Source organism: Rousettus aegyptiacus, unplaced genomic scaffold, assembly GCF_014176215.1.
Source record: "Rousettus aegyptiacus isolate mRouAeg1 unplaced genomic scaffold, mRouAeg1.p scaffold_m13_p_2, whole genome shotgun sequence".
Lineage (NCBI taxonomy): Eukaryota > Metazoa > Chordata > Mammalia > Chiroptera > Pteropodidae > Rousettus > Rousettus aegyptiacus.
The window spans coordinates 5,325,750-5,349,405 of record NW_023416295.1 but is presented as its reverse complement, the minus strand read 5'-3'; the positions used below and the strand labels follow the sequence as shown (position 1 = coordinate 5,349,405).

General features: G+C 46.9%; 1 protein-coding gene and 1 pseudogene across 4 annotated transcripts; one reads left to right on the top strand and one right to left on the bottom strand.

Annotated features, from left to right (window-relative positions):
• Positions 1 to 357: 357 nt before the first annotated feature.
• On the top strand, positions 358 to 20,688 carry COPS7B (COP9 signalosome subunit 7B). Of its 4 annotated transcripts, XM_016134703.2 has the most exons (8): positions 361 to 547; positions 4,379 to 4,661; positions 6,330 to 6,507; positions 10,419 to 10,494; positions 12,737 to 12,825; positions 14,543 to 14,745; positions 16,580 to 16,685; positions 19,284 to 20,688. In XM_016134703.2, exons 3-8 carry the CDS (start codon positions 6,346 to 6,348, stop codon positions 19,440 to 19,442), a joined length of 795 nt encoding a protein of 264 aa, XP_015990189.1. In that variant the 5' UTR covers positions 361 to 547; positions 4,379 to 4,661; positions 6,330 to 6,345; the 3' UTR covers positions 19,443 to 20,688. The 4 variants fall into 4 exon arrangements, with proteins under 4 accessions (XP_015990193.1, XP_015990190.1, XP_015990189.1 ...); XM_016134704.2 differs by lacking the exon at positions 4,379 to 4,661 and having other exon boundaries at positions 360 to 547; XM_016134706.2 differs by lacking the exons at positions 361 to 547; positions 4,379 to 4,661 and adding an exon at positions 7,653 to 7,737 and having other exon boundaries at positions 6,372 to 6,507.
• Positions 20,689 to 23,232: 2,544 nt separating this feature from the next.
• LOC118614359 lies at positions 23,233 to 23,351 on the bottom strand (annotated as a pseudogene).
• Positions 23,352 to 23,656: the final 305 nt, after the last annotated feature.

Below are 23,656 nucleotides of genomic sequence, written 5' to 3'. Positions count from 1 at the left end.
CCAGCTTCCGCGATTGGCATCCCGATAACCCAATAGAAATACTCAGCGGCTTCGCAGGGGGACGAAGAGCGTCAATGGGAAGGGCCCTCCTCGGGAGGTCCCGCAGGACAAATTTTTTATTCGCTCTTGTTGCCTAGAGTTTGCCCCAGCGGAGGGTTGGCTTCAGATCTGCAGAGGCTCCAGGGGCCTGCTCCCGCCGCTAGGCTCTCTAGAGATCTGAGATGACGGCTGGTTGCACTGTGCGATGTGGCCGAGACTACAATTCCCAGCATTCCAGGGCGCTCCCGGGAACCACAGATCCCAGCGCGCAACAGAGTCCAATGGACTACAAACCCCAGCATTCCCTGCATCCTATTCGTCTGTAACTTAGACTCCAGTGTGCCGTGCCGTGTGCGCAAATTCATAAACCTTCCCTCAGGTTTGGTGGTTTCTGGATTCCGAGAGTTGAAACCAGGCGAGAAGACCCTCTTCACTCTCAAAGAAGATGACAACCCACAGAGATGTAACTTCTGTTTACATGGAACTCAGATATCTCCTGCAAATCATGGTAAGGCTGCAAACAAACAAACACTGATTAAACCTTGAAAGATAATATAACAAAATGACGCCTTCAAGTCATGCTTGTTTGTTGGTCTGGGGAGCCTTTTACGTGGTTTGCCGGGGTTTCCGTTGTGCTTCTGCGTAGGACTGGGAGAGAGAGCGATTGTATACCCGGAATACCAATACAGGAAGGGACTTTAGAGAATTTGCTAATTCAGCCCCTGTTGTTTTACATATGAGGAAACTGAGGCCAACAGAGGCTAAGAGATTGTTCACGGGTCACAGCAAGTTGGGGCAGAATTAGAATTCGGCTCTAAGGCTCCTGACCCGCAGTCTGGGCTCTTTGCACACTAAGCTGGCGATATTTTTAGCAGCATGGCTATGTGATTATTATTCTCCTTGGTGATTATTCTCCTTAGTGGAATTTCCCCATCAGGTTGAAACACTCAGAGGTTAGGTAAGCATTTATTTGGTGGATTTCCTGAAAGTGTGATGTTTATCTTCAGTCTAGATAGGACTTGATGTTTTGATTCGTTCTTAGTGCTCAAGGTGACATTAAATGCGATTTCAGGAACTAGGTAAAATTGTAGTGTAAGCTAAGGTTTCCTTGGAGATCTTCTATTTCTTTTCCTAGGCCTTCCTCTTCCTGTCCCCCTTTCTCCCATCTGGGCATCCACCCAATTTTTCCTTCCATTTAATTCAACAAATAGTTTTTTACGCTTTTCTTATTTGCCAGGCTCTCTTGTCAGCAAAAGGTGAAAGACATGGTTACTGCCATCAGGGAGATAACTATCTAGTTAGAGAAATAAGGAGACTCCACTGAGATTCAAGATGGTCCATGATAAATGGCATGAAAGAAAGGAAATCAGAATGCTACAGAGGTTCTTATGGAGAGATTTATTCCAGCTGGCAAAACTTGACAGAGGAGATTTTTTGTTAATGAGTTCTAACATAAAGTAAAGGCACAGTTTTTGCATATGTGTACACCTGTGTCACCACCCCCCAAATCAAGATGCAGAGCATTTCCAGGACCCCCGGTGTCCCTTCCCAGTCAGTACTGCATCCTCCCATTCCGATAACCACCCGTCTGAGTTCTATTACCATAGATCAGTTTTGAATCTGTTGTTGAATTTCATTTAAATGTAATCACACAGTATGTACAGTATGAGTCTTGCTGTTTTCATTCATCAACATTTTTGTGAGATTCATCTGTGTTAAATGTAGCAGTAGCTTGGTTTTTCTTAAATTGCTTAGTAGTGTTTCATGATGCATATATAGCACTATTTATCTGTTCTACTGTCGATGGGCATTTAGGTTATCAGTTGTCAGTTTTTGGCTGTATTTAACAAAGCTGCATTCTTATGTTTTTTTTTTTTTTTGTGGACTTGTGCACTCATTTCTAGGAGAGGAGTTGCTGGTTTATATGGTGTACATATGATCAGCAATAGCAGATATTGTCAGGTTTCCAAGTGTACTGATTTTCACCTTCACCAGCAATGTAAGAGAGTTCTAGGTGACTCTCATACTTGTCAATATCAGGTGTTGCCAGTCTTTTAATTTTAGCCATTTCTGCTAAATGTGGCATCCCGTTACATATTGTTTTCATTTACATCGTCTCTTGTGTTGAATACCTTTCTATATATATGCTTATTGGCTATTTGAATGTCCTCTTTTGTGAAGTACTTGTTTGAGTCTTTTCCTTTTTTTATTGGGCCATTTGTCTTATTGATTTGTAGTTCTTTATATGGTCTGGATATGGAGCTTTTTGTCTAACATATGCTTGCAAATATCTTTTCCCAGTCTGTGGCTTGTCTTTTTACTCTCCTTACTGGTGTTTTTTGATACACAGAAATTCTCAATTCTTAATTCTAGTGCAATAGTTCAGTGTTTTGTTGTTATTGTTTGTTAGTTTTTGTATATGATTAATGCTTTTTGCACAGAATTTAAGAAATCTTCGTGGACAGGGTTGGTGGGATTTTAACAGGAAAATATGAGGAAAGAAGTTTGCAAAAAAGTAAAACAAGCTTGAGGTGCTGCTGTGAGTGAGGGAGGGTGTAAGTTGTATTAGGCTCGGGAAGGCCTGGAGTTCAGGCTCTAAAAAGGGTGAGGCGAGACAAAGCTGAGAGGGTAGGTGGAAGGTAAAATGTGGAGGGCTTTAGCTACAGCGTTGGAGTCTAGATATTGTTCTGGAGGAACTAGAGGCTCTGCTGGAATATTTATGAACTCAAACAGAACTTCATTGTCTTCCTTCCATCACTGAATTTGTCCCTCCTCTCCTGCAGTCTGGTTTACTTAACATCACCTCCTGACAGCTCTGCCCTCCCCAGCCAGAATCCTGGGTAATATCCTCCTGCCCTTTCTCTGCTTTCAGCTGGTACCAAGTCTGATAGCTTCTATCAGCAACTTCCCTTCCTTTACATGCCCAGCTGCCACGACCTTTGTTCCAGATCTCATAAACTATTATCTGGAATATATCAAGTCACTTCAAGGGTTTCTCTGCTCCAGTTCTCTCCATATCCAATCCATTCCTATAGCAGCTAGTGTGATCATTCTAAAATGGCAATTATTCATACCTCTCCAGAACTTAAAAACACTAAATAGCTCCCCAGTGTCCTTAAGATAAAATAAAAACTCCTTTATATGTCTTATGCCCTTTGTAATTTGCTTGCTCATTCTTCTAGGCTTAATTCAACCCTCATCTCCTCCAGAAGCCTGCCTTAAATTACCTCTCTTCAGGGCATAGTCAGAAGGGCCTTGTCTGTACTTCTAGGTGCCTGTGGCAACTGTCTGTCATAGCCAAACAGGCCTTTCTCTCCTGGGGGGTCTGTGAGCTCTCTTAGATAAGAACTTTGCTGTATTTAAGTATTTACTGGGTATAGTGCCAGGCTTGTGGTTTTCCCAGAACCTGGATGACCTGACTCCAGCTCTGTATTTCTCATCCCTGAACCCTGGATTCCAGCCATTCTACGATTCTTTTCTGCATCAGTATGGGCTTTACAGTGCAAGCCTCTGTGACTATGGTCACTGCCCCTCCCCCTCTCCTTTTTTTTTTTTTGCCTGGAAGATGGCTGTTTGTGTTCCCTCTCTTCTGTGCTTCCAAAGCATTGTCTCTCATATCACTTAACACATTGAAAATTTTCAAAGGCAAGAATCTTGTCTTATGTTCAAATAACTTTATAGAACATAATAGGTGCTAAAGAAAATTTTCAAATAAGTGAATGGGTTGGTGTTAGGCTCCTTTGCATCTGTCCCGTCTGATTTCTGCACTCTAATGCACAAAATCCAAATGGAAGTCTCTTTTAGAACTGAAAGTCTGTGGTGTATACTGTAAGGGAATCACCTTAAGTGTTCAGTTATATTGCATTCCTTAGCCGTCTTCCAGGGGAGTTAATAAGTCCCAAGAGCAACCACAAATGTCATTTTGGTCATAGAGGCATTGCTGATTCAACCTATCTCTTGTTTATTTTAAAACATTTTCATTTTCAGAACAGAGGTCAAGAACTTGGTCTTTGGCTTCAGATAGCCTGGGTTCTCAAGGAGACTTTGCCACTTACGACTCTTTTGGATTTTTAGGCTTAGTTAATTCACCTACAAAATGGGAATATTACAGGCCATAGAGTTATTATGGGAATTCAAAGAGGTAATGTACAGCACCTGGCACATGGAAAAATGCTCAATAAACAGTAGTTGTTAGTACGCTTAATATGTCGTCATACCCCGCGGTGGCCACAGTCCGCATAGGGAGCTCCTGCGGGGTAAAGGGGTGGATTTCGGGTCCAGGATGGTGATGACGATAGTCTGGGCCCCGGTACCACCTAGGCTGCATTCCCTTTCTCAGGCCTCTGCCCCATCCAGTTCCTGGGCTACAGTTTGGCTCAGACCCTTTTCCCCGCCCCGGCTCCCAACCGGAGGTCTGAAGCTGCGAACGCCTTGAGGGGAACCTAGTATGGCCGGAACTCGAGTGCAGAGACGGGAGGCTTCCGGGGGAGAGGCAAGGGCGACGGATCGGCGGAGGTAGAAAAGCGTCGGACGCCGGACCGATCATGGACGCTTGACAACCTGCAGGCAGGCGCCGGGAGGCCGAGACAGCGACCGAGAGGACGGAGAGGCGGCGAGGACAGGTAGGGGCCAGCGAGAAGGCGAGACCCAGCGCGCCAGGCTAGTCCACGCTGTTCAGCTTCGCCTGGCTTCGGAGAAAACCCGCGGCCACACCGCCCCGCCCCCGCCCCGGGGAGCGCGCCCCGCAGTTCCTCACTCCGCACAAGCGGCCCTGCCTAGAGCGCGCCGCGGGTCCGCACCCGCGGAAGTCCACCCCAGACTGAGACCCTCAGCTCCCGCACCGAGGCCGCTTTCGCTTGCCCGCCCCCAAAGGGTGCCTCTTTGCCCTTCTGCTATCAATCAAAATAGCTTCCCCCCACGACGGAGATTCATCTCCCCTGTGTCTCTGGCCTCCTACTCGGGCCCTCCCACTGCAGGAGAAAGCGGTTAGCAGCGCCTCCTTACCTCTTTGACCCCAACGGCCTCTGCTTCTTGGGCCGAGATTTTTTTTGAGAGTCCAAAGTTTCAGTTCAGTTCTTGAATCTCTCCCCACCCGAGGCCCTTACATTCAGTCTCTTCACACGCGTCCACTTGGACGGGAGGTTTTTGTACCTTCTCTCTGAACGATCACCTTCGTCCCTTCACCTTGTCTCTCCTCTTTCCCTTTCTCTCTTTAGCAACCTTTATGCCCTAGTACTTCACTTCTCTTTCCATCAATACCTTCTTAGGTAACCTTAAGTATGGCGACATAACTTGTTTCTCTAATGCGGTGAAAGGGCTGCAGCAGCTCTGTGTACTTGCCTCTACAGGAAAACTCGGTGACTTTTGCGCCAAACTATCCTGTGATTTGTTCTCTGTTACAGCTTACTATACCTCTCTTCTTCATTTTGTCATATTGCTCCAATATGTAATATTCTTGGAGGAATAATCTTTTCTTATGCGGGACTCCTGTACAGTAGGTATGTAGTGTGTATTTTCACATACACTCAGCATGTGATTATACAGTTGAAGAACCCTTCTGTCCCTAATGTCTTCAGGATGGCAATAAATATCTTCATTGTTTTCTCATATCTTTTATTGTTTCTTTGAGGTTTCATACAAATTCTGAAGTCCTGTTTTGTAAAATGTTACATAGCAGTAGGAGGCCAAATGGGGGATTTTCTTCATGGACTTACACAGCATGTATTTTCTTAGTTTGAATTTGTCGCTGCTTATTTTTCAAGATGATTTTTCCCCTTTTTCTATGCTTAAATGACTTATTTGATTAAATGAGACATTTTTCTTGTCTGTTTTTTGCCTTTTCCTTATCTGTACCTGGCTGCAGGTGCGAGTCTAATGATACACTGGAAACTAACTGTTCATTTTTGCCTACATCTGCTGCCTCTGTGTATGGACAAGATTTTCTTAACTAGTGCCGATAAATGAGGTGGATCTAAAACAGCTCCTGAGAACTCCTGTGTGTTTCTTTAGGTCCTGGTTTGGTTTAAGGACTTAGAATGTGCTGTCTTTGGGAGAGGGTCAGATGGGGATGAAGTGGCTTTTACTGAGCAGGTTTCAAACCTCAGAGTAAGGACAAAATCTCTTTAACTCCAAGTTGAACCCTTCCCATCTCACAACATGGACATAGCATCTGGACTCAGGAACTGTTTTTTCTTTTTTAATATTATTCAGTTGTTCTAATGTCTGATACAGCATTAAATAAGCACAGACTTTGCAAAGGAGTGTGATGGAAACACTTTTCTCTTGGACAGATCTTAAGGCCAGAGAATGGCAGGTGAACAGAAACCTTCAAGTAACCTCCTGGAACAGTTTATTTTGCTAGCCAAAGGTACTAGTGGCTCAGCTCTCACTGCTCTCATCAGCCAAGTCTTGGAGGCGCCTGGAGTGTATGTCTTTGGAGAACTGCTGGAGTTGGCCAATGTGCAGGAGGTAAGAGCATTTTCTCAATAATTTCTCTGTCTTCTTTGTTCTAAGCCTTCCTTTGATTCTCCAGGTTTTCAAGGAATTTCAGTGACAAAGTATTGTGGACCTGTGAGATGCCCTGTTGAGGGAGAGACAGGAATAGGCAGGACAGAGGAGGAGAGCAAAGATCATGTCCTGGACTCCTTCTAGTCAATATGTTCATCTGAACTTTGGGTAAGATTAGATAAGGTGGCTCATAATTTAAAAGATAGGGAAAAATCCAATTGATTCTGTTAAGTTAGAGAAGTAGAGTATCAGCATGCATGGAAGTTTAACATGGCCTTTGTTGTGCCTTAAAAAATGAGATGATCTAGTGAAGAATGACCAGGTGGAACAAAGGGATATAAAGCAACCTATACTTTTCAACCTCTCCTTCTCACTTCCGGTACTTTAATAGTCTTCCCTTGGTATCTATGGGAGAAAAATAGTGTAATATTTTCATGTAACCTATATTTATTTGCCTGTAGGCTAAGGCAGGGTATGCCTATATATCACTTCATTTGCATGCATTCAGCATAGCATTTGATGGTGGCTAATTCAAGTTTTGCTTACTGTAACTTTCAGGTATTTTTTTCCCCCAAATATTTTTGATTTATTGTTGAATCTGCAGATGCAAAACCTGTGGTAATGGAGGGGCAACTGTATTCATTTATTGCTTGATACTTTTATATTTATTGATTGATAGATGGATAGCAAAGTCTGGTGACATCTTTATTACTTTGGGGGGTTGTGTTCAGGAGCCATTCGTGGGGTGGGTTGGCTTCCTCTTGAAGCTTCTATCTGGCTGCCCTGGATGGTGTTGACTCTGCAGAAGGCTGCCATCCACGGATCTTGGCGGTACTTATTCTTATAGATCATGTGAACGATGCTGCTGAAGGTGGCCCAGGCATTCTCGTTGATGGTGGTCCACAAGTAGGGGTTGGTGGGCTTTTGTTGGCTGGTTCTTCACTTCATGCCCACTAGGACACCTTTGCTGTAGCTGCTCTGTGGTGAATCAACCTGTCGTAGCAGAAGGTGTTGCAGGCCTTCAGGTTATTGGACTCGCTGCTGTACACCTGCTTACTCCTCTCAATCGGGAAACTGGAGCAGTTCTCCATGACTATTTATTGCAGATGCATGGACATGGCGTCACCTCTCCCTGGAGCAGCTAGGACAGGAAGAACCACTTTTCTTTTTTTTCTTTTTATTTTTTTTCTGGTGGGTATATATCACTTTTTATTATACTATTTTCATGTGGCTCAAAAATTGCATAAGAAAACTTAAAAAAATTGTACAGATAATTGAAGGAACATTGAGATAAATTTTAGTACATACAGAGGGTTGGGGCTATTTCATATAATCGCTCACTCTTGTTGTCTGGCACAGAAGAGGTGGTCAAAATTTGATAAAATAAAAATTAAAAACAAAACAAAACAAAATAATCACTCTGAAGCCCTTCTTACTGGCCCAGACACTGTTTCCACCCCAGCTTCTTGCCCAGTCATCCGGCTCTTTTACACATACAGCCTTATACTTTTCCAGCAAGTATTTATTATTAGTTAGGCCATGATCCAGGATCCCAGGTGGGATGTACCCAGTTCCCCCCTCACCACTCTGGGAGAAGGATAGAAGACAGAGGAGAGGCAGTGGGGAGCCAGTTCATATCTTCCCAGGAAACATGCCTTCTGCCTGGCAGTTGTACCATTGTGTTGCAAGTCCCTCTGCCCCATGTCCTGGCTGACACCCAGGATATGGGGCAGAGGGACTTGTTACACACCGGTACCATTCGCACATGGAGACATCATCCCCTTTAATGGCCATTGCCTTCTCACAGCAGTGAAAGTCCAGGTGGTTCTGCCAACAGTTCCTGGTCTCGTTCTGGTTGGGGAAGTAGCTGTCAAAAGGGGCAGTCTGGTAGTTTTTGATTTCGGCCTTGATGTCTTCTGCCATGTTGCTGATTCCTAAAGCCACCCCTGAAACAGCTCACAGCTCAGTGTGACCCTCTGCAAAGACTTGCTTTTATTTTTCAATTGTGAATTTTTATTTCATGTCCGTTTTGCTTGCTAGACTGTGTGCTCTGTTGTGCTCACCATTGTTTCCTTAGAACTTAAGATGTAGCCTGATACGCAGTGGGCTTTCAGTAAAAATTTCAGTTACCAGAGCTAGAAGAGGAATCCTATGAGAAAATGTAAGAGAACTGCGTTCTTTATTTCTTTTTTTTTTCAATAGACTTTATTTTTTAGAGCAGTTTCAGATTCACAGAAAAATTGAGAGAAAGGAGCAGAGATTTACCGTATACCCCCTCCCCTCACACATACAGCCTCCCCCACCAGAGTGGGACCTGCACCGACACGGCATTATCACCCAAAGTGCATGGTTTACACGAAGGTTCACTCTTGGTTTTGTGTACGATATGGGTTTGGACAAATGTATAATGACCCAGACCCACCGTTACAGTATCATGCAGCAGTTTCACTGCCCTGAAGATCCTGCGTTCTGCCTGTTCACCACTCCCTCCTCTCTCATCCCTGGCAACCACTGATCTTTTTACTATCTTTGTAGTTTTGACTTTTTCATTATGTCATATAGTTGGAATCCTATAGCATGTTGCTTTTTCAGTTGGCTTTTTTCATTTAGAAATACACATTTGAATTTCCTCCATGTGTTTTCATGGCTTGATATAGTTAATCATTTTTCAATGGAAGAGATGACCAAGGGGTAATATGTTCCTTCAGGTTCACGAGAAGCCTGAATGAATATGCCAACTAGTTGTTTTGTAACTATGAAAGATTGGCTAAAAGGAGATGGATGAAAATTAAAGTCATAGAGACCTTATTGATTTGGGCCAGTGGGAAACGTTTTGGAGAAACTGGTCTAGAGAAGATAGTCTGTTACAGCTAGTTTTGTAATCCTCTGTCTAAAAAGTAGGGGCTAGACCTTATGGTTTCTTCCACCTCTGATTCAGGACCTCAGGAGGTTCTTGATAAACCTGAGAATGTAGACTTGAGTACTACGATGCCAGAGTTCTCGTTGGAGTGCTTATTAGCAAATCACCTTTATCTCCCCATGGTTTGTTTTTCTCACATGTAAACTGAAATAAGCCAGTTGCCTTTCAGAGATCTGAAGTTATGGATGTAGTTCTTGGAACCTTTTTTGAAAAGATGGTTAAACTTGAGTAGTATTACCATTGGTGTCTACAGAATAACTTGGGTGTTCCATTTAAAATTTACTGAGTTTGGTAAATTGGAAGAATAACGGGTATATATTTGTGAGTAAAAGAAACACGCAGTTAAGGTAACTGACAGCAGAGCAGTTCCAGGGAGGAGAGCATCTTTCATTTTTCATCTGCAGATGGCTCTTTGCCACCAGCATCAGTAAGGAATAAGTAATTTTAAGGAAAACTTAGTTTGCTGTCCCAACCTGGCTTTTCTGTTGTACCTTGTGCTGTGCTAATCCCTCCCAGGGTTCATAGTCCACATATAGTCCTGAAACTTGGAACCAACCCTGCACTTTGTTCAGTTAGGATCAACGGTGGCTTGTGCTGTACCTGCCAAGCTGGCGTGTAGACAACGCTGCTCCAGTGTTTGTTTTAATGGCAAGGGAATCCTGAGAAAACTTGAACTGCTTCCAGTACTTACTGCTTTGTGTGAGTGTGTGGGTGAAGCAAAAGCATTGATTGGGCGTGCTGTATGGAGTGTAATTTTATGTATTCCTGAGAGACGAAAGTTAAGTTGGGAGCTTTAATAGTCTTATTTATTTTCCCCCAAAGAATGAAAGAGTTCAAAGGGCTGAACTAATGAAACAGTAAAGAACTGTGGCACTTGGTCACCTGCCCTCTGCTTGAACACTGGAGTGATAGGTAGACAGCTTGATCTGTGACTGTTTCTTTTCCTCCTCAGCTTGCAGAAGGAGCTAATGCTCCTTATTTGCAGTTGCTGAACCTGTTTGCCTATGGAACATACCCAGATTACATAGGTGAGTTGGTTAAGATCCTCCAAAGACTTTTAAAAATTATGTCCCTCTATTCAGGTGCATTGCCTCCGTGAGGGCCGCTGAGGTTTGGGATATAAAGCGTGGGGGTGCGGACTTCTTGACCAGGCTGTGCTCACATGAGGGCTTTCCCTTCTCAGCTTGTATTTCCCAGTGGTAAAATGGGGCCTGCGTTTATGCTCATCCTTAAATATAGCCCTTGCTTATTTTGCAATGAGATTCTTGAGGACTGGTGTTTGTAGAACACTTGGAATTTTGTGAAATGTCAGAATACCCACTCGTAAAATATTTAAGCATTTTAAATATTGTCAAAATAATATCATTATACTTTATTGAAGAAAATTTGAAAATAGGAGGAAAAGTCACTCATAGTTGTTGCAGCAGCAAACTACTGTTAGTATTATGGTTCTGGATTTTTCCCCTTCTGCTTGGGTTTTCTGTTATGGGGACAGAATTAGATTATGTATACAGTTTTATATCTTGCTTTTTTCACTTATTTCATAGGTATTTATCCATGTTTTAAGTATTCATAGTCCCTTTTAACATTCCATAATCTAATACTCCATGATCTATGGAGCCTGTTCTCTTTCATAGGTCATTTGAGTCAGTTTAACTTGGAGCCACCCATCCGTGTCATTAACGAGGGGCATGCTGTCCTAATGCTAACTTGCCTTCCATCCCAGCCATTTTTGTCTGCCTGCCCTGGTTTATTTTAGTGGCATGACAAAAGCCTGGTCGTTTATTTTAGTGTGACTGAGGGCCTTCCCTCCTGTATCCCTGACGCCTCTTCTTTCTCACTGTCGTTTTTGCCGGTCATTTCTACTTACCCTCAGCTGCTGTCTGACTGGACGTCTTGCCACTTGCCCGTTTTTTCTAACCTTGGCTTTGTTCCAGTGAGTGTGTCCTCTGTTTTCGTTCTCACTAAAGAGACAGCGTTGCACAGACTCTGCAACCAGACTGCCTATGTTACATTCCAGCTCCGCTTCCGCTCGTTCGGTCCTTTGGCAAACTAAATAATCATCTGTACCTCAGTTTTCCTTATCTCTAATAATCCAGGTCCACAACCCTCTACCTATACTTTTGGGGCTAGATGTTTCAGAATTTAGAATTTTGGGGGACTTCAAAAAGGCAAAATGAAGCATATGCCTTTTTATGTAACACCCTTGAGGGCAGCACCTGTAGTCAAACACGTTCATAATTTTGCAGCAAAACAAATGAATAATCACAAGTGGAATAAAAAAGCCTGCCTCAGTTCAGGTCGGAATTGCCACCAGATGAATTTTAGCAACATGCTCGAGGAAAAAAAAAACCAGTTTGGATTCACCTGTTTGGAATCCAGGACTGTGGATAAGGAGCCGAAGGCCTTTGGACCCTGTCTCCTGAGGTGGCTGTGGGGACTAACTGGATGTGTGTATGCGCCTCTGCATCCGCGTGTGTGTCTGCACTAAGTGAAGCCGGCTGCATGTGTTACCTGCGGCTGCCGCCGTGGCTGCTCTTGTCGTCATCTCTATGGCGAAAAGTTTGCCCATCCTGCAAGGCTCCTCTCAAACGCCACTCTCTTTTTTCCTCACCTGCATCTCCCCAATGTGATTGGGCTTTCTTGCTCTCTGTCTCTCTTTCCCTCTCCCCTTCTCTCCCTCTCTCTCTCCCATTCTCCCTCTCCCCCTCCTTCTCACTCTTTTGCTCTCTTCTGATAGTTTGTACCTTTCATGTGGTAGTTCTGTCTTGCATTGGTAGCTGTCGAGCTATCTGATTCTAAGACTGAGGACAATTCCAGGGCCTTTGAGTCACATAGCCTGAGCGGCTGGTGCCTCTGGAGGCGTGTAACACGGCAGCCCTGCCAAGGCCTGTCTTAGTTACCTGCAGTGTCCCCGAACCATTTAAGACAGTGCCTTGCACAGAACATGCTCAGTGATGACGTGTTGGACTTGATTGAATGTCACAGTAGTGACATTCAATGAAGATAATTTCGTGTCATTTTATGCACTCATGCCTGGCTTTTCAGGAGGTTAAGTTATGTATAGAGACTGCATCTTTTCTTGGGAAGCATGTGGGCTTCCAAGGAAGACAAGAGGTGCCTGTGGAATGTTTGCCTAATGAATAAGGGCAGAGTCTTGACAGGGATTCAGTAGTAGATTTGGTGTGGGGAATTGGTGTGCTCATTCCATAAAGAAATCCTAATTTGATTTTGTGTCTTGATTTTTTTGTGGTGGGTGGGACTGAGCAGCCAACAAGGAGAGCCTGCCAGAACTGAGCACAGCTCAGCAGAACAAGCTGAAACACCTCACCATCGTGAGCTTGGCGTCGAGAATGAAGGTACAGTCCCAAACCCTTTCCTGTCTTCCTTCTCACCTCGAGGCACGTCTCTCATTGGCATCGTTGCAGGAATTCCATCACAGAGGGGAAATGCAGAAAGTAGAGTCACATCATAAACGCATAAAATCGCTTGGCAAACATCAGAAAACAATTAAAATAGTGTTGACAGTTACTCACCATCCCATTTAGGAAAAGTGTGCCCAAGAGTGGTCATGAAGCAGAGGTCTCAGCTCGGACATGCTGTCGTACCTCTGCGGTGTGAGCATTTTGCTGTTCTAAAGGAAGACTTCTGTCTAAAAATATGTATTTTTCAAACAGCAGGGCATCTCAAAGCAAGTTTACATCTTCATCTGTTATTCAGTGTACAGGAAACTGCGCTAATACTGGAAAAACTTGCTGTGTCGAACTTACTGAGAAGTAGATTTTTTAATTGCGGCCTTCCTCTGGGGATTTTCAAAGTTAATTATACTGTTTGGAAGTTTTGCCTTATATGCTAGCTTTAGACCCTAACTTCCTGAAAGATGCCACTCCACTTTTTCTCTGCCCCACTTGATTTAGAAGCCTTGCAACCAGCTGCTCAGAGTTATTATCAGAGAGGATCCAGATTGTGTTCAGTTATAATTGATTTTGGCTCTCCGCCCAATCCCAGCCTGAGTGTCTTAAGTGTTTTTGTAGGGGCTGTGCCTTTGAAAAAGTTTGCTTTTTGCATTTCCCCTCTGCGATTGAGCTTGAGAGATGTATATTTCTTCTCACATTGCCATTGCAGTTGCTGGTCATTTTACCTGTTCTAATCACAAATTTCTGATTCTCAGCCTGGCATTTCAGGTGGGAGGTCAGTTTTGTTAGGAAATGAGAACTTGACCTTTTTTCTCCCCCGATCATGGACTTCTCAAGTGTAGTGAGGAGTAGAAGTAACTTTTTTATTGTTTCTGCAACCTGTCATTGTAAGCCCACCTCCTTCCCCTGAAGTTTGGACATTTAGTCATAGAAAACCCCGCTAGATATGTTTGCTGTTATCCTCTTCCCTATATGCGTTTCCTCATGTCTTCTACGGATTTGATTGGTGTGTTAATTTTCAAGTTAATAGTGACTTGTCAGGATTTGCAGAAGACTAGATGTGCTGATATCCAGCTGTCCGAGAGTCATGCAGAATGTTGGTGCAGCCCAGTGACAGCCCGTTGCTGGGACCTGACATTGGTTGCAAGCATCTGAGAAAACAGCTGAAAGCGTCAGTTGTTTACAGCTGAGCTGGCTACACTAACTGGCTACCTGTAGGTGGAGGTGTTAGCCTGAAAGATTTTGTGCTTTTACGCTGCTGGGCAAGACCAGTTCTCCTTGCTAGCTTCTGAGATTGTTTGGAGTTTCGTGATGATCTGGCATTTTATGCAAAGTCTGCAAGCTTCCAGAAGGTGGCAGAGTGGCATATATTATTTCCCTTTCTCCTCTGGAAAGAGTCTTCAAGAGCAGAAAAGCTGAAGTCTGGGCAAAGTCCAGGAGGCAGAGAATCTCGGAGAATGCATTTCTAGATGCTGTGGGTCTTGTTCGAATCCCACAGGTCTCAGCTCATTTATCCATCTCTTGTTGCCATAGATATTAATGATTACCACTAGCCTGCATTTCCCTAAGCCCCGAGGCAGGTGTTGGCTATGTGGGTAACACCTGCATTTCTTTAATGTTTGCCAGCAGTTTTGTAAATATTACATGGCCTTATCTACAGTGTATCCCCTACTCCGTGCTGCTGAAGGACCTGGAGATGCGGAACCTCCGGGAACTGGAAGACCTCATCATCGAGGCTGTCTACACTGACATCATCCAGGGCAAGCTGGACCAGCGAAACCAGCTGCTGGAAGTGGATTTCTGCATTGGCCGTGACATCCAAAAGAAGGACATCAATAATATTGTCAAGACCTTGCACGAATGGTGAGGCTGAAGGAAGGAGGGGATAGCTGGCCTCCGCTTGGGGAAGTGTGTTCGCCAAGTATTATTAGCTGGGGCTGCCTGGACCTGGGGCCTTAGGACAATAAACCAGAGAGTGGTGGGCTGCATTTGTGACTCTAGTGGTGTGGCAACAGGAATCTTTTCAGGCCTCCTGGGGCCTTGGTTGTAAAATAGTTCTTGTCCTAGCACAGCTGTGGGGCTATTTAATGGTGGGCTGTTGGGGCTATTTAATGGTGGGCTGTAGAATTCCCAGGGTTGGCAGATGGAGCCTCTGAAGCCTGGCTGTGACAATGCTCCTGTGCTTTGCAAACTCAGCCTCAGAGTTAGACCAAGCTCAGAAAGTTAGTGTTGCTAAGATCCTTTGGGTAAGAGAGCCCGTGTCCAGCATCAATAACATATAGGGCTAGTATTTATAAAACATTGTGAAGGAAGTAAAGACAGGGTTATTCTAAGTTGGAACACAGACTCGCACACAGACTTTTTGATAATTATATTCTGGTGTGTAAAAAGTGGGACGTTTGCACGTACTCTATTATTTTAGTAGAATTTGATGTTTGCAAGAGCCATTGCAGATTCTACAGGAGTTTGTTATGAAATTATTTACGTGATTTGGGGCTTGTAAAGCCAGATGGACTTAGAGGAGGTTTTAGCTGAGTGTTGGAGGCGGCCAGGGTCAGAGTGTGATTGGAGGTGAGGCGGGGCAGGCACCTGGCGTGTCGTAGGTCAGGAAGCGGGGCAGGTGAGCGTTGTGCGGAGGGGGAGGGTATTGTCCCCAACAGGAGTGTATCCAGAGATCAAAGGCCCAGGTTTGACCCCCGGAGTCTAATGTCCCCCATCCCGAGTTTCCCTCATTTCAGCTACAGTTGGACCCCAGGGCGTGAGCTTCCGACCCCTCACCCTAAGTTCTGGCTCAAATGTGGCCCCAAACACCTTCCCTTTACAACCTCTGACACAAGCAGGAGCTTTCAAAAGATTATAGAACTGTTAAATGAGAATAAATGGGAAATAAATTTAGAAAATACCCCACCATGAAAATGGTCTGTCATGCAGAATCTAGGTTTCCAGCCTTACTAAAACGTTGGCTGTCTCGTGCCGTTTTTAGGCTGCGTGACAGTTTTCATGTCCATAGTCTGGCTTCCTTTGTTTTTAGCCCCCAAGATGTTTCCACCCGGAGGTGCCATCCTCACCCCCATCCCAGGACGTTTACTAGTACAGATTCTTAAGACTCGTATTGAGGCATTGCAGTTAGATCGAAACAAAATGGGACTGTAGATGGCATCACAAATATGGCCGAACGTTCACAGCTACTGAACCTTATTAAGTGGAGGGATGGTGGGTGTTCATTCATTCAATTTTTTTTAAGTTTCAAAAATTTCAAGATAAAAAGTGAGGAAAATAAAAGGAGGAGGATGACAATAAGGAAGTAACTTAAACTAATGAGAAAGGGGACTATCTCCAAAATAAAATGTTTTAAGAAAATAATTTTTTATCAAGAAAAGTGATTAATCAGTGCCACCTGTGAAGTCTCTCCTCATTCCTTTAATCTCACATTCTGTGAAACTTTCCTGTGAGACACAAAGACTGAAGATGACAGCTGTATTCTGAGAAACCACCCCACGTCCTCCGTGTTTGTCTCCACGCGCCCTGCGTTCTGTGTTCAGAAATGCTTGTCTTTTAGGAGTAGTGAGGGCGCGAAAGCCCCGGCGGAGGGGGTGTTACAGGAAGACCCAGCAGGGAGCTGGGGAGGGGGGTTCCGGGGGCTGGAGGACGGCTCCCAGGCCCTTCTGTGGCTCAGGGCCGGTTGTCTCCGTTGTAGGTGTGACGGCTGCGAAGCGGTTCTGCTAGGCATCGAGCAGCAAGTTCTGAGAGCCAACCAGTACAAGGAGAACCACAGCCGAACTCAGCAGCAGGTAGAGGCAGAGGTAAGGCAGGGAGCTTTTCTTTTCGCTCCAGAGCTTCGTTTCTTTGTCCTGTGAGTCTTGGCGTAGGTGAAACAAGCAGTCACCAACAGGCAGGCACCAGACTAGGTGCCGGGGTAGAGGCGAGTGTCGCACGGGACCCCCTGTTGGTGCTCTCTGTGTCCTTTCCGATTCCTGGTTGGCAGAGGGCGAGCAGGCTCGGAGAGCAGAGAATGTTGTAATTCCTCGGGACATGAGCCCTTTGCAGCTGAAGCGCCAAAGAAACAAGTTTGGGGGTGTACCTCCAAGATGGACAGAGGAATGGTGGCAAGAGGGGTGCAGATGCACGCGGGGCTTCGAGGCCCTGGTACTGCTGTACTTCAGCCAGGTGCGAGGCGCGGTATTCACAACCTTTTAAAATGCATATTTCATACTTATAAAAAGAAGAAAGGGAAAAAATTCAGTGGATGAAAATGTTTGATTGTGGTTTTAGTGACACCTGGTTGTTCAGGACACCGTCAGCCTCCTGGAGGGACACAGGCGCCAGCCTTTGAGTTAATGGGCATTCGTTTGTGTGCCTGGAGCCTGGACACCTGTGGGGTGACCTTGGAATTTGTTTGGAGCCCTTAAGACCAAAATGTTAGTATCCGAAGCCCTTCTCTAGGGGGAGAGGGCTGGAAGGGTTAATGGTATTTAGTGAGTTTTATAAGTCAGGTGACCAGGAGTGTGGCAGAGCAGGGCCTAGAATGGCAGCTAAGGAATGTTAAGAAATAGGTAGATATGCCTTTCAAAGGGGAATTTGTGAGATTTGAAGATTTCACCTACTCTGTTAACATGCACTCCTTGAAAATAAAACCTGAGTTTCTTGTCTGTGTAAGAACAATTCCTTGTCCCCTGCCTAGCCCATAGTAATTGCTCGAATGTTTGTTGAACTGAATATTTCTGTAAGTGTTAAGTGGCCTGTGAAACTCTGTTTTAATGAACTAGAGTGAATTTATTTTGGATACATACACACTCTCCTTTGCCACTAGGTGGCAGTAAAGGTTTGATTAAGTTTGAGAAAGAAATTTTAGGAAAAGGCCAAGACCATGTCTACCACTGATGAATGTGCTGACTTAATAAACTTCCAACACTCTGGGACAGACCGGTGTGAGAGGAACAGGAGCATGGTCACAGCCCAGAGCCTTGTCACTTTTTCATTCGGTAAGCTCATGATCGGGCTGCTAAGCATAGGATGCTGATCATCCCCCAGCAAAGGTCCACTGCATATGTGTTGACTTGAAAAGAATAAATCTACAAAGAACACAGGTATAATTCTGTCATATTCTGCTTGTATTTATGCTCCTTTTAGAAAAGCTATAGAGTTGATTCAGCAGACAGCAGTATGGGACATGGCTGTTTCTATATCTCGAAACAATAAAAATCAAAATTAAAAATGACCCACGCCATCATTGAACCTCATCCTGCTGATGATAGATCTCCAGGCAGGAATGAATTTTTGTCCGACTCTCAGTGTTGCTTCAGCTCTGCATTTGGACTGTTTCTTACTTAAGCTCCTGAGACTCTAACTGTCAAGAACTTTGACCTGACAGCTGCCTGCTCACTCTCTAGAAAACCTGGCCTGCTTCCCCGAGCACGTGGAAGCCTCTGGGCTTTCTCAGCGGCAGACGCATACAGGCTTACTCTGCACCAGCCTTCTCGTTCATCCTTCTAATGATTAAAAAAATATCTAGTGCTTCCTCTACTGCTCTTCCTCCTGTCAGCTGGCCGAAGGGCAGAGGCATCACAGGCCCACAGAGCTGGCGTTGGGAGCTGGTGCAGTCTCTTCTGAGGGCAAGGCAGCAGTGGTTGTGAAAGTGTAAAATGAGCCGGCCGCTTGCTCCGGAGAGCTCACTTCTAGGCACGTGTCCTTCACAGATGCCGCAAAAGTCCGCAAAGGTAAATGCAGAGGCTGCAGTACGGGCGCTGTCCATGGTGAGAAGCAACCCGGGAGCGGACTTAGAGGTCGTAGAGTGTTCGCAGCAGAGGAGCGCGCAGCTGTCGCAGAGGCTGTGTGTTCTGCGGGGGGCAGCGTTCAGGAGTTGTTCAGATGCGTTCGAGCCCCTCCTTTGTCAAGTGCAGAAAGGGATTCTGGGAACAGCGGAGCGAGCGCGTTTTGCCCTTTCTTTTACTACGTCTTCCTCATTTGTCACCAGTTGTTCGTTCGGGAAGGTCTTGTGGCGCTGTGTTCCCAGAGTTCTCATGACAATCCTGCTTTCATACGCGAACGGCAGCAGTTGTTTAGCAGAGAATTCGTGGTCACCCTTTCTTCTCCGAAGGCCAGTGTAGCCACTGCTTTCTTTCACGTCGGCGTCGTCCCTCTGTGCCGAGCGGTCCACTCCACTCGGCTTTTTCCCTCCTTTCAACCCAGCAGGATTAGTCCCACCCTGTCACTCAGCTCCTCTCCACGTATCTTCCGTGAGCAGCCCCTGCTCGTTTCTCCTCACCTGGGTTTCTGAAGGTAACTTTAGATTTTCGTGCAGAGGATTCTGGCTGCTTCCCTGGGTGGCACTCAGAACGACTTCCGAGTGTCGTTGGGTGTGTGGTGCTCGCAGGCTGAATACACCGATTGTCTCCACCCAGGTTACCAACATCAAGAAGACACTCAAAGCCACCGCGTCCTCCTCGGCTCAGGAGATGGAACAACAGTTGGCCGAACGGGAGTGTCCCCCTCACACGGAGCAGAGGCAGCCCACCAAGAAGATGTCCAAAGTGAAAGGTCTGGTCTCCAGCCGCCACTAGGGCCGGCTGGGGCAGCTGGCACTCACCAGGCCTGGGTCAGGTGGGGAGGGGCCACCGAGGGCCTGTTTCCTCCCCTCTCTACCTGCAGTGAGTTCCAGACCTGCCCGGCCCCTCAGCAGCGTCTCCCCACCCTGCTGGTACTGTTCCAGAAGAACCGGTCACCCCTCTCCCTTGCCCGCGCCCTCCTTCCCCAGTGTTCCCTTCAGACTCAGGGGCTCCACCGATGCCATCCCGACGGGGTCAGACACTACCCGGCCGGCTTCCGCCGGGGACGTTCTCGTCTCTGTTTAAGGGCTCGTCTCTGTCCCAGTTTTTTTTTTGTTCCCTGTCATGTTGTCAGGCTGGTTGGAAGCCGGAGGCAGCTTTAACCGGCCCAGAGGGGTGGCTGCGAAGGAGGCGCCCCTCTGAGTGAGGAGGGCATTGCGTCCCCAGCCCGCGCACCACAGGGCCCACGCTGGGCCTCGAGCCAGGTAGCAGAGTGCTCTGTCTTCCCTCTCCTGCCTTGCGCCCTTTCGGCAGCTCCGGTCAGGCCGCGGAGGGATGCGACGCTGGGCCATGTTTACTAAACCTGCGGGTTTTCAGCCTCTTAGCCCAGCTCCCATCTCTCCATAGTCGGGAGCGGTGGGTGGACTGACGAATTCCTGGTGTCTGAGCACCAGCGGAGGCGGCTGTGGGCCTGCTCGGGGCAGAAGTCTCTCCCAGCTTGCTGTTCTCTGCCGCCTGTGCCTACTCACACTGGTCTTTGGGGTGAAGGCCCGCTGCCCCCTGGGGCTGTCCGCCAGCACCCGCTCCCCCAAGACCTTTGGTTCCTCCCGGCTGCGTCTGGGGTGGGGACGGTGGTGCCGAGGCCCCTCTGACTGGGGGAAGGACCTGTCACTGCTTCTGAGTCTTCTTCCCACCCCTTCCTGACTGGTGACCCAGAGCCCTCTGATGATGGCGTTCTCCTGGCAAGAGCGAAGGACTTGACTAGCCTTTCTGAACTTGAGCAGTTTCAGGTTATATTTTAATTTTTTTTTTGTACAGGTTCTGATTCTAATACATTTCAACATGCTTTTTTCTCCCTCGTGTCAATCTTTGTTATAGACCAATCGCCGGGGATTTTTCACCTGGTCGGAGGGTGGCGCGTGCGTACGGGAGCGTGTTTTTTTTTTTTTTTTTTAAGGGGAGGTGGCGGTCCGGACTGATACTATAGTTCATTGAGGGGGGAAAGCACATTTTTGAACAAAAAATAAAAGCATAGATTTGATGTGTGTGGCTGCGGAGTGCGGGGCTACACAGCAGAGCGATGCGGGGGGACGGGGAGGGGGCGGCCAGGGCGATGAGAGCCGTTTCTGTGCCCCGGTGGGACGTGGACCTCTCCACCAGCACGTCCGGCACCTGCCGGCCGGCGACCAAGTGTTCATAGCCTCGGTTCCCCTTTAAGCTGATCCCGTGTGTCCGTATGACATTACGCCCCCCTGGAGAATTGAATTCCCTCCGTGTGTTTTATGAAACCCCTTGACAGGCACTCTGCAGGCAAGGGGTTCTGCTGTCCAATCATCTGGCGCATCCTGCGTCCCATAGCATCGGGAGTTCATTACTACGGTCTCAGAGAAGGCCCGGAGAGGAAGCCCGTTGCACACTGAAGTCACCACCAAATGCTTTTTGGTGCAACATAGTGGAACACATTTTGGGGAAATTTTTGGAAACATTTCTTAAAAATACCTCTCAGCGTTACAGGTTTTTCCAACTACAATCATGCGTTGCTTAATGATGGGAGGTGTTCTGAGAAATGCATTGTCAGGGGAGTTTGTCGTTGTGCGTTGTGCGAACATCATAGAACATTACACAAACCTAGAGGGCCCAGCCTGCCGCGCACCCGGGCTGCAAACCCGTGCCGCGCGTTACCCTTCCGAATGCTGCGGGCAGCGTGACAGGGGTACGTGTCGGCGTAACCGAACATACCGAACATAGAAAAGGTACAGTCAAAACACAGGATAGAAGATGAACAGTGGCCCGCCTCTCCAGGGCATTACCGTGAACGGGGGGTGTGGGCTGGAAGTTGTCCTGGGTGAGTCGGCGAGCGAAGGTGGGTGGATGGGAGGCCCGGGACACGACCGCGCGCCGCCGGGGGCGTCAGGCGCTGTGCGCCAAGGCGACACTAACCTTACAGAAAACACTTTCCTTCCATAATAAATTGGCCTTAGCTTACTGTAACTTTTTACCTATGAACTTATTTTTTTAAGACTTTGACTCTCGTAATATCATTTTGCTTAAAACACAAACATATGGTGCTAAAATTCTTTATGTTCTTTCTTTAATTTTTTTTCTACGGTATATTTTTCTTTCATTTTTTAAACTTTTTTGTTAACGACACGCGCGCACCAGCCCAGGCCTACGCGGGGCGAGGGTCAGCAGCGTCCCCGTTTTCCTCCTCCACATCTCGTCCCCCCAGAAGGGCCTCAGGGGCAGTGACCGGCATGCAGCGGTCATCCCCTGTGACAACAGTGCCTCCTTCTGGAACGCCTCCCGAAGGACCTGCCAGCAGCTCTTCTCGAGGAGGTGTCACTCTTCAGAAAACGCCAAGATAGTACGACGACAACTGCGGGGTCTCTAGGCGACGGGAATTTCCCCGCTCCATTATAATCTTAAGAGACCGCGGCCCTGGAAGCCTGTTGTTGACCAAAATGTCGTTATGCGGGGCGTGGCTGTTCTTCCTGGACCCAAACAGGCACACGTGCTCAGCGAGCGGTGTTTCATCCTCACCACCACCCCCTCCCCCCCCGCCCAGGAGCAGACTGGGACCTGCGGCTCGACTGGTCTGAAACACGTGATTATGTGCTGTTTGCCCCATGGCCCCAAAGAGAGCTATGGGTTCACCTCCACGCCTCTGCTGCTTCCGTAGGAATAGCAATGACGAGAACAAGAACACGTCCACAGAGTGCTCTGCAGTAAGTCCTTGACTCCCTCCCACCCAGCCCGTCTCCTGAGGTTGGGGAGGGTAAGTAGCATTGCGGTCGCCCTCACGGTACATGAGGAAATGGAAACTCGGACACGCAGAGTGCCCCGAAGGTGGGCGGCACAGCGAAGGTTCCCGAGTCTCTGACGTGTGCGCTCTGCCGTCTTCTCCATTCCGATGTAGAGTCTGCTCCCCAGACTGACCCTCGCACCCCTCTACTTGCTCGTTCCTCTGAGGGCTCATCTTGCTTCTAACTGATACCCAACACACCCCAGTCTTTGCTTCCCAAACCCACCTAGCTGAGAGCTTGGGGGTGGGGCTCCAGGAATTGTGGGGACAGCTGGAATGTTCTCTGTGCTGCCTAGGGCTCTCGAGACCCGGGCTCTGGGCTCTGCCGATGCCCATGGCAGGCCATGACGGCTGGTTTCAGGTCCGAGATGTGCACAGGTGCTTTACACGTAAATACGATGTTAGAAGAGGTGTCCTGATTAACGGGGAACATCTTAGGAAGGAGACGCTGCAGTATTAGAATTGGCTCGGTAGTAGTGCCTGCGGGCTGGCTCCAGCCACCCTAAATCCTGGGCTGTCTGCTTCCTGACGGCCTCTGGTCTGCTTCGAAGTCTGTCCAGATGAGAGCAGAGTTATGCTTCCGACCCGGCTGACGTTAGGGAGGGGTTGGAGCCCCCCGTGCGGGCTGTTCTCGTGTTCCAGTCCGAGATGACCGCCAGTGACAGCAGGGCTCTCCCACGAAACAACTTTTTTTTTTTTTTTTTTTAGAGGAGGCAACCCTTGGTTGACCTCACAGATTGCAAGGACCTTGTCATCTTACAATCCCTTATTTTTTATTTTTTACGCCTACAGCACCTGGTCTTCCTAGGTGGTCTCCCATCCAAGTACTAACCAGGCCCAACCCTGCTTAGCTTCTGCGATCAGAGGGGATCGGGCTTGTTCAGGGTGGTGTGGCCCTAGACTCCAGTGAAACTTCTGAGTCATGGGGAATGGGGTGGGGAATAAAGAAGCTAAGAGGAGAAACAGCTGGTGATAATTTTACATTTTCGCCGTTTTCTTCATCTCCGATGTACTGGGTTGCCTGAAACCAAACCACATTTCAGTTCTTGTACTTAGAGTCATTATTCTAACAGCCTGAGACTTCAGACTTTTTTTTTTTAATGCAGTAATTGATTTTTACTGGACCTGAAGGACTGTCACTCTACTTACGTATTTGACTTCCAAACATCACATACTCTGTGCAGTGTGTGATTGTACTTGGTGTCTT